Source organism: Equus quagga, chromosome 7 (assembly GCF_021613505.1).
Source record: "Equus quagga isolate Etosha38 chromosome 7, UCLA_HA_Equagga_1.0, whole genome shotgun sequence".
NCBI classification, from domain to species: Eukaryota; Metazoa; Chordata; class Mammalia; order Perissodactyla; family Equidae; genus Equus; species Equus quagga.
In genome coordinates, this window is record NC_060273.1 from 2,347,687 (window position 1) to 2,363,613 (window position 15,927).

General features: G+C 47.5%; 1 protein-coding gene across 7 annotated transcripts in view; it reads left to right on the forward strand.

The window, feature by feature from the left end:
- The window catches only part of PDPK1 (3-phosphoinositide dependent protein kinase 1), an 80,076-nt gene that overhangs the window by 543 nt on the left and 63,606 nt on the right, over positions 1–15,927 (forward strand). The window contains exons 2-4 of one of the 7 annotated variants that reach the window (XM_046666226.1): positions 8,409–8,445; positions 14,330–14,504; positions 14,737–14,895. The exons of 1 other annotated variant lie outside the window; for it this stretch is intronic. In XM_046666226.1, coding sequence (XP_046522182.1) covers positions 14,791–14,895 — 105 coding nt within the window. In that variant the 5' untranslated portion in view covers positions 8,409–8,445; positions 14,330–14,504; positions 14,737–14,790. Of the gene's footprint in view, positions 1–77; positions 474–8,143; positions 8,170–8,408; positions 8,446–14,329; positions 14,505–14,736; positions 14,896–15,927 lie in introns of those variants that run through there. 5 more of the 7 variants (XM_046666227.1, XM_046666225.1, XM_046666228.1 and 2 more) reach the window with 5 other exon arrangements.

Below are 15,927 nucleotides of genomic sequence, written 5' to 3' on the forward strand. Positions count from 1 at the left end.
GGGCCGGGGAGCGCGGGCGCCGTGGCGGCGCCGCTTGGCCGCCGCGGGGAGCCCGGGCCCCGGTGCGGCGGCGCCGGCCCGGCGGGGGCGCTGACAGACGCGCAGAGGGCGGGGGAGCCGGGGAGGTGTCACCGGCCGTCGCGGTGGAAGTGCTCGGAAAGTTTGTTTTCGGCGCGGCCTGGAGACGAGTCTCCGGGTTCCCTTCGGTTCTGTCCGTGGAGGAACCGCCGGGGCCTTTGCCGGGAACGGGTCCGCGTGCCTCCGCCGCAGCAGAGCGGGAGCTGTGAGTTCTCGCCTGAGCACCTGATGCTCCGGGCCTCCGAGTTCGCGGCTGCGATGGAGTCCGATGTGCTCCCTTCCCGGCGCGGCGGCATTGGGGTGCTTCTCCTGCCTGGAGGCTCCGCTTGGACACAGGCATCGGTGTGGTGCGACACCCCTGGGAGGCCGGGCTCAAACTGGCCACCGAGGGGCAGGTGAGCGGGACAGCGAGGAGGGGTTTTAGGGGGAAGGAAGAAGCGCTTGTTGGGTGAAACGTCTAGCTAAGGGTATCGCTAGTGTTTATATGTTTACTCTCTGTTACTAAAAGTATCCGTAGTGTTTTGATGTTTTCCTTCCAAGTTCTGGCGTCTTGGGAAGATGGTTTAAGGACGTCCACCTTGTATGCGAGTGTAAAGTGGGTGATGGAAGAATGTCAACACACTTGCACAATTTGCTTCAAAAGGCAAATCCTTTAAATGAAGGAAGAGCCGAGAAATTTACTTGATTACTTATTTTCCGTAATCTTTTTGGGGGGTTATAAGCCCCTTTGAGAATCTCACGGAAGGTATGAATCTTCTCCTGAGAAAAACGCACAGTTACACCGAATTTTGTAATTATTTCAGGAGGCTCTTGAACTTTCTGCTGCTCGTCCGTGGACTTCAGGTTAAGAACTCTGCTTTGTAGCGATGGGGGATAATCCAAAGTCTAAGAGAAGGAGGACCTGTTCAGTTGAGAAAAACGGTCAAAGGCGAAAGGGATGTCTTTGACTGTTGCGACATGTATGACTGTACCCTGGGGTGGCTGGGCTAACACAAAAACACAAATTAGGCTGCTTGGCGAACCTCAGTGGAGGCTGTGGCTGACAGTAGTCATGGAAGTTTGTAAAATGAACTTTCATACAGTGATGTTGCCACGCAAGGTGTGTACTTTGACAATGTCCGTGGGAAGAGGAAAAGAGCACATTTCCTTTTAGTTTTGGTGGTTCCACGTGATGGACAGTTGATGTCTGGGAGTTTTCTTTGCATAAAGCACCTTTTTAGTGAAAAAACGCTGGAATCCAGTGAGAAAAAGTGAATTACAGAATAAAGGATAGACCTCTCCGTGAGGAACTGAGAGGAACTAGGTTTTGTGACTTCATCAGCTAGATTCTCCCACGTGTAAATATGTGAGAATATGCCATATTTCCCATCAGTAACGGCAGAGATGCCCCCAATGTGGGAATTTTCACCTGAGGACAGATAGATTTGCGTGGTTCAAGTGAGTTTGCATCTGGATTGTTTAAGGTAGCACTGTATGAGAAGCCCCATCCCAATTATTAACTTTCCTGTTTCTTTAAGTGTGTACAGCCAACAGGGGGAGCAGTACGAGTTGTGAAATCTGAAAAGGGCCTAGCCCAGTTTGATACTAAGAGGGGCCAGGGGCTGTGAATACCATTTATTGAGCTCTTACCTTAAGGCAGGCACTTTGCTAGGTAGCTCACACGGTGTTGCTTGACTTCTGGTGATAGTATTGCCAGATAGGTGTCGTTCCCATTTACAGACGTGGAAACAGGTGCAGAGGGGTTAAGTACTTGCCTGGTAAATAGAGTGCAGTTTGGACGCATGTCTGAGTGATGGCAGAGGCCCCGGTGCCACCCAGCCCCACTCAGAGGAGTGCCCTGGAGGGGAGTCTGCTGGGCAGCTCAGTGCAGCACTGGACCTAAGGAAGTCCTTGGTGTCACTGCCCAGGACTCCTTCCTGAGGGTTGCGCCTGAATGTCGTGACTGTGCCGTGCTGGATGTAGGAGGGACATCTTCACATGGAAGGACAGCACACTTATTTTTTTCTTTGGGCAGATGGCTGAACTCTGTGACCCCTGAAGCCTGTTTGAGCCTCATGCTGTCAGAAAGCAGCTGTTTGGAAAGAGGCTCTGGTTCATCCTTATTTGAGGGTTGATATTCTGAATGGATGAGGCTTGAAATCCTCCCTTTCGAAAAAAGAACTGTGCAATGCTTTTGTTAAAGGTAAAATTGGCGACTAGACAGAGTGGCTCCCTGCACACTCTAGGACGGCTCTGTCTTTTGCAAGGATGGCTGCGTCTGTGTGGGAAGGTGATGGAGAAAGCAGAGAACATGGAAAGAAGTGGGTTCTGATTTTCACACTCCCTTTTGGGTAACTCCTCTTCGTGTGGCCTCGTGCAACGTGTGGTGTATGTATGTCCCGGTGACGCCCCTACAGGAGTTACTGAGCTGAGTCCAGAGCTGACAAGATGAGGTCCCCGTACTAATAAGGAGTGGAAGTGTAGGTTGGTTGTAGTCCTCTGACATGCGTTTTATAAGAAGGATCACAGCAGCAGCCTACAGAGATGTGGGACCTGAAAAGAGGCCAAGGGCAGCTCTTCAAAGCAGGTCTCAGCCTCTTCAAAGCTGCCTTTAGCATGGTTCTGGGAAGGGGGAAAAGGTGGCTCCTAGGTGTGTCCCCCTTTTCAATCTGTGCTCTCATCCCCTGAGCCACCTGTTACAGGGTTTGGGTGCACGTAGGGCAAACGTGTGATGAACTGGGAACTGTTGCAGAAATGGGAGGGGGTGAGCAAGGTCAGTCCCTTCTGAGCTGATGGTGTGTGGAGAGCCCTCACAGGACTACACTTTGCCCCTTCCTAAGGAGTATCTTGTGGAAATGGACTTTGATGGAATTCCACGTGATACTTCATTTCCGCGAGTAGAGCAAGGAGCTGCTGCCGAGGAGCACTTCATGCAGAAATGACTCCCTCAGCAGGTGGGAGGACTCGACCGATGTGTGCATGCCCTATGCCTGCCCTTGTGATGACAGCTGGCCAGAGGGGTGCGGAGCGCAGTTGTTTTGAAGGCAGGTTCAAAGGGCAGATCACCAGGGAGGAAATGCTGGTGTGGAAACTGTAAGTTTTGGACATGTATCGTTCAGGTCTTTTCGGTCGTGCATTCTTCTGTAACTGGATCACATTCTTTACTTCTTCAGTGTGATACCAGACTTTTAAAAAAATTATTTGAATATTGAGAACCAGTTGTGTATCCAGTCTCTAGCTGAATCAATAGAGTGCATTTTCTCAAGAGTAATGGGGAATGTGTTCTGATGATACTGTCTTAGAGGAGAAAGGTCTGTTGCGTTGCTGATGGTTCTTGGGGGTCTTTCACTGCTTGACGCTGGTTGCTTTTATGTAGTTATACAATGTCTGTTTCCATTCTCTTAGTCTGAAAGTTTTCCTGATTTAAGCTGAAATTTTTACTCCAAGAAATTCTAAGTCATTTTGAATGTGTTAACAGGGGTAGTTCATTATAAAGGATTTTCATTTGTGGGCTTCAAATCCCTTATCAGACCAACTGATTCGGGTTTCTGTTTAAATAGTTGGATTACACATAGGCCCACAGAAGCTGGAACTGACAGCACTGCAAACTGTGTGTGTGAAAAAGATGGACAGATCAGACATTAGCAGCCCATAACTGGGTGCACGGCCCACAGAAAACAAACAAGTGGTTTTCATCTGGAGCGTTGCCAAAGGACCTGATGAAGGTGGGCACACGGTTCCTGATGGCCCAGTGACCTCCTCCCTCTCACAGACAGGATCGCCTGCCCTCTATACCAGCCACTGTGCTTTAAATCAGCTTGCAGCCTGCAGGGAATCGAAATATTTAAAGGTGTGGTTTGAAGGTATGTCTGGATGCCGAGGAAGTTCATTCTGGTGGTCCGTGTCTTCTGTGTTTGTGGAGCTAGTTGCAGGTCTGCCCACGTTGGAGAGGGCTGATGAGAGGCTGCGTGCAGGGCTGTGCGTGTGCAATATTTCAATCAGAATTCATCTGGGTAAAAGCTGTTTACAGTGAATTCGTTGTTAAAGTCTCATTCGTCAACCTGTTTTTCTCTTTGGGAATTAATTTTACTGCAGCAGGAGTTGTATCTCAAAGTGACAGCCGTATATTGGGTGCTGTCAGAGGAGGCTGATAAGATTTGTGGGCAGGCTTGACGCCTCACTGAACTTCTCATGAAGTGCTGTGGGAAAGGGGCTTGGAGTTAACTTTCCATTCTCCCTCCCTGTTTCTGGGAGATTGCAGTAGACTTTGGAACTCTGCCCCACCTGTGCAGAGAAGGTTGTATCTCGCAGACCTTGCTCTTGAACCCAATCTGAAGTGCACTGCATGTGCTTGGTTGTAGCATGGCCATGGATGCTCTCCTGCAATGAAGGATGCAGTTACATCTGGAGGGGCATGGCCACACTGCATTTTCATCGCGCTCTCTTGCCTGGCGGGGCTGAAAACATTGACACACTTTCTTCCTAGTTCCCCCTTTCCTGGTGAAGGAGGAAGTGAGGACTTGCTGGGGTGTCCCCAGGTTCCAGTGCTCCTGTGACTTCTCTCTACCTCTCCTGGCCTGTCACTTTGCTCCTCTGCAGTGAGAGCCCCTCCTCAGGTGCCCCTGCTGTGTGGCCTCTCTTTCCAGCCTGCACAGCCCAGGACAGTATCCAGGATGCTCTCAGCTGCCAGGTTCTCCTCTTTAGGCCCTTCCTCTTTGCCTGAAGAAATTCCCCTCAGTGGACCCCCCCGGGACTGTGAAGCCTTTTCTGACCGGTCAGCTCCTTCACCCCCTCCTTTGGTCTGCACTTGGTTTTGTTATATATTCAGCGTTCTGTTTCTCTAAAACAGGTTCTGCACCTTGTTATGGCATCTTTCTAAACCTTGAGTTTCTAGATGGTTTCTGTTATTCTTTTTCACACTTTCTCCTCATGGTTCTTGTACCTGGGTTTTCTGTGGCGTTATTTGTCACACACTGTCTTACCATTTTTTGCTATTTATTAACAAAAACATGCCTGAATCCTGCATTCAGAGCTGTATATGTTTGAGGGTTGGAGGGTCTCCTCATAAACTGTTCATTGTCTATTTAATGCCCAAAACTAAACTCCAACCTAGGAAGATGGTTAAAAACGTGGACTTGTGTTCCACTTCTTCATTGTCTAAGGAAATATAATTTAAAAGGGGGTAGCTCTTTTTTCTGTGTGTGTATTATAACATCTACTTGACCCTTGAAAGGTTATATTTCAACGCTATTGGTTCCTTTTTATACTATAGCCCTCCCTGGGAAGTTTTGGCCATCAAATATTGGGTTAAATCTGAATAAGCAAAATGTTAGTGTCAAGCATGCAGTATTCTGAGCTGAGGCGCTCCGTGTTGGCACTGCCACCGTGGTGGGCGAGGCCTACTGCGGACCACTGTCCTCACGTGGCTAGACTCTGAGTACCTAAACTGTAGAAGAGCCAGTGTCAGGAATGTAAACCCTGCATGAGAGGCAGCTGCTCCCAAGGCAGTTGTTTTCCTATTAGGAGGACTGCTTTCGGGAAGATCCCTAACCGAGGATGAGGATCACCCTAGCAGTCCCTCTGACCAGAAGCCAAGCTGCTTTTCCCTCCTGATGGAGGGACTGTTGGGGAAATGGCCATCCTGCTCTGTGGTCCCTTTGGCACACCTGTCTTTGCTGTTTTGGACAAGATCAGAGATGGCTTTTCCCAGGCCTTAACTTTGCTCTCATTTATAGGAGTGTCCTGCCCTAAGAGGGGCATGTGCTCCATGGGTGGGTGCAGCCACATACATCACCACAGCTGTGCCCCCAGGTGCTAGAGGTGCCACCCTCCCAGGATAGTTGTATGGCTGGTGGTCCTGGGGGACCCCAGCACTCAGTGTTGAGCAGCCCACCTTGTCTCAGAGTTTCCTGCTATGCTCCTATGCACAGGTGTGCAGGGAGTGAGTGAGAGAGCCACCAACCTAGGAGGAGTGCGGGAGCACATGGGAACATTAGACCCAGTGTGTGCCACCCTGGCTGTCAAGCAGTACCTCATGGACTTCTCCTTTGGGAAATGATGGGAACAGCCCAGTCTTTGGGACAATTGCCTGAACCCTGGCTCTGCTCAGCCATTATTCTTAGGAAGGTCTGATCTGGAGAGCCACAGCAGCTGACCATGGGGAAGCAGGTAAGTGAGCAAGCTAACTCACTTAGCAAGCCAAGAGGCTTGATGACTGCCCATTTCCGGGGTCTTGTCATTATTAACCGGCTTCCTTCCTTGAGGGTAAGCACTTAGCCATTTTGCATTTTTCTCTCCAAGTGGCCTGTGACTTAGGCTGGACAGGAGGATGAGAGAATAAACTGTTCCCTCAGTGCACGATCTCAGAAGCTCAGCATTTACTGCCCTCTGTTTCCATTGTTAACTCAGTTTTTCTTCCTGCAGTTTGGCATTTTTCTTTCATGAGTTTTTTTCTTTGGTCAAAATTATAGTCTTCTACTGATTGTATGTACATAACTGGTTATTATCTGATATATAGTTTAAAAAAAGTACATCTAAATATAGATTTTATTTGTGAATGCATTTTATTCTCATTCCTAAAAAAACCCCAAAACTCATAATCTAAATGCTTTTTTTTTTAATCTTAGAAAACTGTCCTGCCCAGAAGCTACTGGCACTGAGCTTTGTGTCTTTTGGGTGCAAGTGAGTGTGGCTGTGTTGGTGGTAGGTGAGGAGAAAAGGCGTCAGCAGAACAGGGCTCCATGCTTATGACCTGAAGGAGTCCTTGGGTGAAAAAGACCGCCTGTACACCTTAGTGGGTGGAGGACAGCCTGCATATGCTCCCACCTCTCTGTGAGCCTTGCCACTCACAGCCCTGCTCTGGGGGCTGAAGGGAAACAGTCAACGGGCAAGCCCATTACAAATGGTGCTGGAAGGGGAGGGCAGTCCCCTGCCAGGAATGGGTGGCCAGCCTTTGTGGGGCTGCTCCAGAGAGGAGTGCAGAAGAACCTCCACTCGGGGTGCAGGGAGCAGGGGCTTTCCTGGCAGGGGTCGCCCAGAGGGCAGGGGAGCAGGGAAGTGGCCAAGTGTGGAGGAAGTTCAAGGAGGGAGCTCTGTTTCGCATGCTGGGAAGACCAGGCAGGCTGTGCTTGCCTAGTACTTTTCCCAGGGAGACCTGCTCTGCTTCCAGGCGTGGAGGCCTTTCCGACAACACAAGCTGGAGAAGGTGGTATTAGGAAGTTCATACTAAACTTTTTCTATGTTAGATTTTTCCTTTCCTTTCAAGTGTACTATTTTCCTTCAGTAGCCCCACATTTTTCAAATGAGTGTTGAACATTGAGTCGTTTTTATTTTCAGATCCTTTAAGTTTACTCAGTTATCAAAATAGCCTCTAACCAAACTTACTTTTAAGATAAACTTGATTTTGGAATAATTTTAGATGTATAAAAAAGTTGTAAAGACAATACAGAGTTCCCGTAATACCCATCACCCCACTTCCCCTAATGTTGTCATCTCCACAACCATGCCACATTTGTCAAAACTAAGAAATTAGCACTGGTAGCATACTGTTATTAACTAAATTGCAAACCTCTTTGAGATTTCATCAGTTTTCGCCCAGTGTCCTCTTTCTTTTCCAGGATCCCATCCAGGTATCACATTGCATTTAGTTGTCGTGTCTCCTTGGTCCCCTCTGGTCTCAGACAGTTTCTTAGTCCTTCCTTGTTTTTCATGAACTTGATGCTTATGAAGACTACTGGTCAGGTGTTTCATAGACTGTCCCTCAGTTTGGGTTTGTCTGATTTTTTTGGTGATGAGACTGGGGTTATGGGCTCAGGAAGAATCCCATGGGGCTGGGGTGCCCCTAGTGCATCCTCTCAGGGTGCCTGATGTCCACTTGACTTATCACTGGTGAGGAGAAACCAAGATGAGTTCTCAGTGACTGGAATTAGGCTTGTGGCCCTGCTCTGCTTTCTGATACTTGCTGTTTGTGTGTCGTAGGATGACCACAATATTTTTATTTTGGAAGGGACCTTCATGCTTACCCGGTTGGATCCTTCTGGTTTCCAGATGAAGACACTTGGTACCTGGAGGGCTTCAGACCTATGTACGGGTCAGAGCTGGGATGGGATCCAGGTGCGCCTGCCGACTCCGGCCAATTTCTACAGGCATGGACACTCCCGGGACACTCTGCAGGGAAAGCTATGTCCCCAGGTGCAGAGTGAGCCTTGACTCCCTGATAGAACTGGTTTCTAATCCGGGGCAGGCCTGTGTCCCTCTGGAGTATTTGGAGGGTGCTGTTGGTGATTTGATCGGCATTTGCTGCCATCTCCTCAGGCCTTGTGTTGTCAGTCTCTCACCTGCTTTCTTTGCAGGTGGAGGATCGATGTGCATCACGTGGCTTTTGTGAAGGTAGGTAGTCAGCTTTGATACCTTCTCCTCTGGCTTTTTTCTTTCTGGTGAAGCTACAGTATTGTTTATTGTCTAAAGATCTTTGCCTTGAGGCACAGACTAACCTGGGGCTGTTACTTAGAGGCTTTTAGATTGAACCAAGAGCAGAGTTTAGAGTTTCTTCTGGCCCAGAACTCAGAAGATAGGCATTTCAGAAAAGTAATGAGTTTGGTTTGTTTTTCCACCCATCTACAGATCATTCCCTGCCCCGCCCCTTCCTTTCCATGGGACCACATCAAAAGCAAGATAGTTACGAAAGTAGGCATTGGTAGAAGGAAAGACCAGGGTGTGGGTATAAGGGGAAGGCACCTTGGAGAAGGTGATGGTGAGGGCTCCTGGCAGCAGGGGAATGGGCCTCAGGACGGTCTGGAAGCATGTGTCAGTCTGCTAGCTGAGCTCTAAATTGGGGAGTGATGGAGGTGTGGATGAATGTCACACTAAGCAAAATAGATCTTTCTGTGCACGCTGATGATGTTGTGAAGTTCTGCTGTGGGAGTTAGCTGTTAACATTGGGACAAAGTCTCACTGTGTCTCAGTTGGCTATTATTGTTCCCAATAAGAAGCTCTTTATTCAAAATTTGCAGATAAGGAGCCCAGGAAGAGAGAGCATCTGTTTATGGTGCCTTTTCAGGTGTCAGGATAGGCTTTCTTGGTTAGAAATAAGTTGAGTCTCTCTTCTGCTGTTGCAAAGTACCTACGTTTACACTGCTGGAGGGGTGTTCCTGCCACATGACATTTATTCATATGGCCTTTGGCATCTGGGGGCTGGTTTTTGTTTTCATTTTTTTCCTATTTCAAGAAGAGAGAAGCTTCTGAGGATTAAAAAACAAAGTTTGACCACAGTAATTTGGCGTTTTCCTTACAGGATGATCTGTTAGGGTTACTAGAACAATTATCCAGAACACTGTGGCTATATATGTTCATGTGTGGGAAACACTGATGGAGGGTCAAGAAAATCCAGGGCATTTTAAGGAACTGTGGGAAGTTCTCACAGGTCCATTTTCTGCTCTCAAGGATCTTGTACCTTGCTTGGGGAGATGTTCACTTGGTGCTACATGCCTCGTGGGCTGGCAGGGACTAAGTGCAGCATAGTTCACACTGAGGTTGCAGGACATCAGAGGAGGAGAGGGCAGAGCTAGTGGGTCAGTGTTAGCAAAGGGAAAGCTGCGATGGGGCTGCTGCGGCTTCAGAAGGATGGGAAGTGCTGAGGGTCCCCAGCCCAGCAGAGGGGACTAGACAGGGCGAGGAGGTGCTGGAGGCAAGGGATTGGTAGGACTAGAATCCCAGGGAAAAGACCTCATTTCACTGGAAGTGACCGTGTGTTCTAGATTTTATTTTAGCTTTTGACCTTCTGGTCTTGGAGGCTGAAGGAGGTTTCCTGTAAGGAGCTGGGGTCAGAAGCTGGAGAGTGGGAAAGAAGAGGCCCCAGGATTTGGCTCCTCTGAGTGGGAGGGGAAATGGCTCAGCACCTCCTGGCCTCACCACATCACTTACTTAGGAGATAACCTTCTTGTGATCAAGTTAGGTGTCACTCAGATTCCCAAACTAGATTATGGGGGAAGATGTTTGCTGAATGATTTTAATTTCCAAGTAAAGATTTTTATTTAGGTGGTATATAATTAATATGACTTTAGATTAGAAACTGTTTTTCTTAGTTGTCAAGTTTAATATGTTAAATTATCAATTTTAGCAAAATGGAAGGCAAGAGCCTGTTGATATTGTTTTCTGACTAATGATAGATTTTATTGAGTAAAGCTTTTAATGCATATTCATTCTAGATTTTATCCAAGCTTATTTGGCTGTGAAATGGAATCTTAAGTATATGGATTGGATTAATTATCTTTGAAGTGCTGCTGTGTTTCTGATACAGTTCCAGGATGATGGGCTGAAAAGCAGAAATAGGATTTCTACTCTGGGCCTGCACTGGTAGTTAATGATTTCTGCCTCACACATAGGATCTGTATCTAAACCTTACTAGTTCGTTCATCTTTTCATTAGCAAATACTCATTATACATTGTGAGTCCTTTCTTTTTTTTTTTAAAGATTGTATTTTTCCTTTTTATCCCCAAAGCCGCCTGCTGCATAGTTGTATATTTTTAGTTGTGGGTCCTTCTAGTTGTGGCATGTGGGGCACCGCCTCAGCATGGCTTGATGAGCAGTGCCATGTCCGCACCCAGGATCCGAACTGGCAAAACCCTGGTGAAACCCTGGGCCTCCGAAGCAGAGCACTCAACCTTAACCACTCGGCCATGGGCCTGGCCCCTTGTGAGTCCTTTCTGAATTAATGAACTGATGAACCTGGAAGGAAGTTCAAAATGTCCTTAGGTTCTGCATGGTATTACCAGGGTCATCAAGGACTTAGTCCTGCCCCTCCCCACCCTGCTCCCTGCCCCTGCCCCTGCCCCATTGAAAGATCCCTCAGAGGCCCTGCTGGGAGCTCCCTGCTGTTCTGCTGACCTTGTCCGAGTCACACTTTGTCCTTTGCAGCTCTCAAGGTTAATGGTTACAGGGAACCAACCCCAAGATCTGTCTTTCCTTTACCCAGAAGTCATGTTTCCTTTCTGTCTTTTTTAACCAAATTGGGACCCTGTTGTATACCTGACACAGTTTTGTCTCCTGCTGTTTTCACTTAACATTTTGCATGAGCATTTCTTTAAATATCCCACTTGCAGTGGCTGCCTAGTGCTTCTCTCTGTGGGCGAATTGGGAGTAGCCGTTGTCCTCTTGGTGGACATTTTTACATAGGCCGTAATTTCTTAATTAATGTTTTTGTAATATAAATCTTGGTCTGAATTTCTGACTGTTTTCCGCTAGCTTCTTTGTAGAGGAATGTGCCAGATCAGAAGGGTGTGACCTAAGGTGTAATGTGGTAGTGATTACTAAAGGCTTCCCAGGAAGGCTTTGCCAGGTTAGGGCCCACTTCCTCATTCCTTGGCTAACAAGGAGTATCAGCAGCAGACCCACCCTCTCCTGACTGGAAGGATTGAGAACACCAGTTTGAATGTGGCTTCAGTGCTGGGCATGAGGCTGTGCACAGGGACCTGCTCTGTGCCTTAGTGTCCCCCTCTGTAAAAAAAAGGATGCCAGTGGTCCTCACTCCCAAGTTGTTTCGAGGATCAACTGTGATTGTACTTGTGAAATGCTCAGAAGAGTCCGTGGCAAACAGTAAACACTTAATAAATGTTTATTTTTAGAAGTAGAGAAAAATGGCATTTCATTAATTTCATTTTAAGCAACAATATTTAAACTTGTATCTCTAAAGGGTGTATATGGAGAATTTAAAGAATGAACATAAAGCACACTCGTGTGTGCCCACCACCCTGCTGGAAACAGAGGGTGTTGCTAGGTCTTAGAAGCCTGCTGAGTGGCCCTCCCAATGGTTATCTTCTCCCCTCCTGTCCAGAGGTAACCTGCATCCTGATGTTCATGTTAATAAAGTTAATGGTGTGTAAAGTATACCTTTAGACAGTTCCAAAGTGCAGGAAGTAAGCAGAGCTTCAGTGTCTATGCAAAGAAATCTTGTATTTCAGCGTTTCATAGTATGTTTGTGGTGACATATGTACAAAATTAATGTTGAAGGTGCACGTTAGTAAAATTCAGAGACATAGTGTTTACTGAGTCCTGTGATCAGTTACGCCTGAGGACTAGACTTTAGGCCGCTGGCGGCTCCAACCTTGTGTTCCTCTGCCTGTTTCTCTTGCTTCTGACTGAGTGAGCGGCTCCAAGGGGCTGGAGGAGAGAGTGGGAGGACAGATTAAGTGGCCACCCTCGGGGATCACCCACCAAATGCTTCTCTCTCCCTTCTTGCCCTTTCTCCACCCTGTTCCAACGAACATTAGAGATAGTCTTCCTCTCGTCTTCGTTTAAATCCAGCCAGCCAGCCACCTGGAGCTTCAGTTCATAAGTGTGGTTCCACGCTTACAAGGAACCACACTTGGTGTGGTTAGGACAAGCTGCATTTTGCTGTGTGTCTGGCTGCACAAGAGCATTGGTGACTGCTTGTCTCTGGTGGGCCAGCTCCCCATCTGCCCACAGCCCAAGGCCAATGTGGGCAGAGCATGTGGCATGGTTGGCTTTATGAGCACACACAGACAGGTGCCAGGGCCCAAGAACCCCCTCCCGCCACCTTAGGCAGTAGCCATGCCTGGTCTGCCTTATGAGTGCCAAAGCAGCCCTCAAGGGGTGGGTCTATATTATCAACTTCATTTTATAGAAGAGTAAATTATGGCTCAGAGTGTGGCTGCCCATTGTTACCCATGGTTTCAGCTAAGTCACAAACGGAGAACTTGGGTCCCTGATTTTGCTACTCCACCATGGTAGTTCTTCATGATGGAAGTTGGGATGTAGGGGAGGCAGCAGTGGTTGCTGTCCCTACCTCTGCCTGTTTTTCTGTGCTGAGGCTAGCTTTGTGGAATTTCTTGGGGTGAGAGGGGCTTCTTACCAGAATGTTCCTTGCCAGTGAGCACAGCTGACCTGAGAGCAGTGTCCCTTTGGGGATGAACTGGTCGGATTTGGTAGCAGCCTTCCACCTCCGTTTATGCAGGGACCCAGAGGGAGGTGTTCCCACTGTGTGGTGTGTTGGCTGTACCTGTCTCTGTGCATTTCACAGCTCTAGAGCATGCTCCACCTAGATAGCGTAAGCACCATCTTTTTTTTTGCTTTTTCTCCCCAAACCGCCCCCCCCCGTACATAGTTGTATATTTTAGTTGTGGGTCCTTCTAGTTGGGGCATGTGGGACGCTGCCTTAACGTGGCCTGATGAGCGATGCCATGTCTGCACCCAGAATTCGAACTGGCGAAACCCCAGGCCACTGAAGCGGAGCGCGCGACCTTAACCACTCGGCCATGGGGCCGGCCCCAAACACCATCTTTAAAAAGGCAGCTTAGCATTTTGAGTTTGGGATCCTTTCTCTTGCTGGCTGGAGCCCTAAGCTGTGTGATGACATGTTGACCATAGAAGGCCCTGATTTTGATTTTGATTCCTCGCCTGGTGTGTTAGGGAGCTCAGCCTTCCTATATTGTTTTGTCTGCCTCAGAGTTAGAATTGGGCCACTTAATACAGTATATATTTAATCCAGTTTTACTCATAGATAAACAAACAGCATTTAGAAAGGGGACGGGCTTCATTTTGGTCTTGAAGGGCTTACTTTGTGATCTGATGATCCTTGGTTGGGAAAACTTTGTGTATGTGTCTTCTGTGTTTTTTATTGTGAAAGTGCTTATAGTGAGTGCGCTCCCTTTGAGTCTGCTTGAGCGCTTTGTGTTAACTCATTAAATCCGCACAGCAATCCCGGGAGCTCTGGATCTCCTTATCCCTGACTATGGGGTGAAGAGTCTGAGCCACAGAGAGGTGAGGCAGTTTGCTCAAGGTCAGGTGGCTAGTGAGGAGCAGAGCTGGGGTCCCAATTAGGCAGAGTGTGAGTCCTAACAGTTTCTCAGTAGCTCCTCTCTCCTTGTACCTGTAATTTGTCTGTCTGTCTGCGCCATTGACTAGTTCACGTGTAAAAGGCTTAGACAGTTCAGAAACTAATGATTAAGCTGGTGGATCTATTTATTCTTGTGATATCATGGAATTAGATTCTTCCTCAGCAGGTTACATTAAAAAATTAAAAAAGAAACACTTAAGAGCCAAGATGTATGTAAAGAATCTAGTTGCAATTGCTCAAATATGGGGTGTGTAGGTCCCCAGCTTTGAATCCTTATCCCTGGTGTAGAGTGACAGACTCCCCCTGTCAACAAGATGAAAGACTCCCATCGCACTAACTCTGAGTCTAACTTCAAACTCCCCAAGCTCATCCTTCATTTGAAATTCTTGCCTAATTTGCATTTTATCCTTCCTAAACAGATAAAGACATAGAGACAGATAAATAAAGATCCAGAGGGATCTGAGGGACATCAGTAAAGAACGATCCAGAGGGATCTGAGGGACATCAGTAAAGAAAGATCCAGAGGGATCCGAGGGACATCAGTCAACCCTCTTCCCCCAAATTCAACTCCTCCTCCGCTGGGCACTGACTCAGGTACTATCTTCGTCTTCCTTCTGGTCCCCAGGGCTCAGCGTGGATGGGGCTCCTGGTTGGTGCTCAGTGAGTAGCAGTTAGCTGAATGAATAAGTCACTTTTTGTTATAAAGTGTTTTAAACTACATTTCAAAACAGAGGAGGAAAAACCCTGAGTCTCCGTCCTAACACAAACCCTCCAAACCATTCTGGAGAACAAAGCTCCTCTTCAGCTGGCTCCATTCCCTGTGTAGACGCAAGAGCCCTGGGAAGCCACCCGAGGTCCCCGGCTGTGGCTTCTCCCCCAGATGCTCACAGTGGCCTCCAGAAACCTAGTGAGTCATCTCACCGCTCCACGTCCTCATCTGCCCAGTGCAGTACTGTCCTGCCACCAGCTGGTTAAGGACTATGAGGTATGCTTTAAAAATATATGGCTCTGTATTTTAAAAATAAGCTTCCATCTACCTGGCAATTAGTCAGTCTCCTAAGGTTAGTGAAGCTGTCGTCTGCAGCTTTGGAAGAGGTGCAGTGTCCGGTGTGTGAGACTTGATGGAAGGTGGAAAAGAAGTCTGTGGGTCATTTGTTTTCCTTTGCCCCAAATTCATTTGCAATTTTCATCTGTTTGTCAATCAAATATTTGTTACATTTAGCAGTTTTGAATATTGGATACTGACTATTTTGGTATTTTTCATATCTTGATACTGATATTTTCCTAAACTCTCTTAGTGGCTGAGTAATGTACTACTTAATTAAATTGAGCCTTGATATGTTTTTGGTGGATACGAAAATATAATTTGTTCTCAAGTTAATTTTCCCTTGAGAGTTTCTACTTCTAAGGGGAGACTGCTGAACTCAATACTCAAAAAATCAAAGTTGAAACTCTTTTCTTTTTTTTTTTTTAAAGATTTTATTTTCCTTTTTCTCCGCAAAGCACCCTGGTACATAGTTGTATGTTTTTTTTTAGTTGTGGGTCCTTCTAGTTGTGGCATGTGGGACGCCACCTCAACATGGCCTGATGAGCGGTACCATGTCTGCACCCAGGATCCGAACCAGCGGAACCCTGGGCTGCCGAAGCAGAGCGTGCGAACTTAACCACTCGGCCACGGGGCCGGCCCCTCTTAAGTTCTTATATACAAATTGTATGGAACAAATTCAAGTCTACAGAGAATGGCCAGTTTACAAATGGGCTATAGTTTTATAAGTTCATTTGGAAGTCACTTGTTTAAAATTCAGGCTTGTCTTCCTGTCAGAGAAGCTCCTGTGAAGGCATGGTTGTGGTCCTCTCCGAAACCCGTGTGCCTGCTCTGAAAAAGCGAGGTGAACACAGCAGGTGGTTCTCCTACTTACTGATTCACCACAACACACTCATAGTATAGAACCAGATTTATGTTGACTGGAGTTGCGGGGGCGTGGTGAGACTCACTTTTCCAGAGACCCCAAAGGTG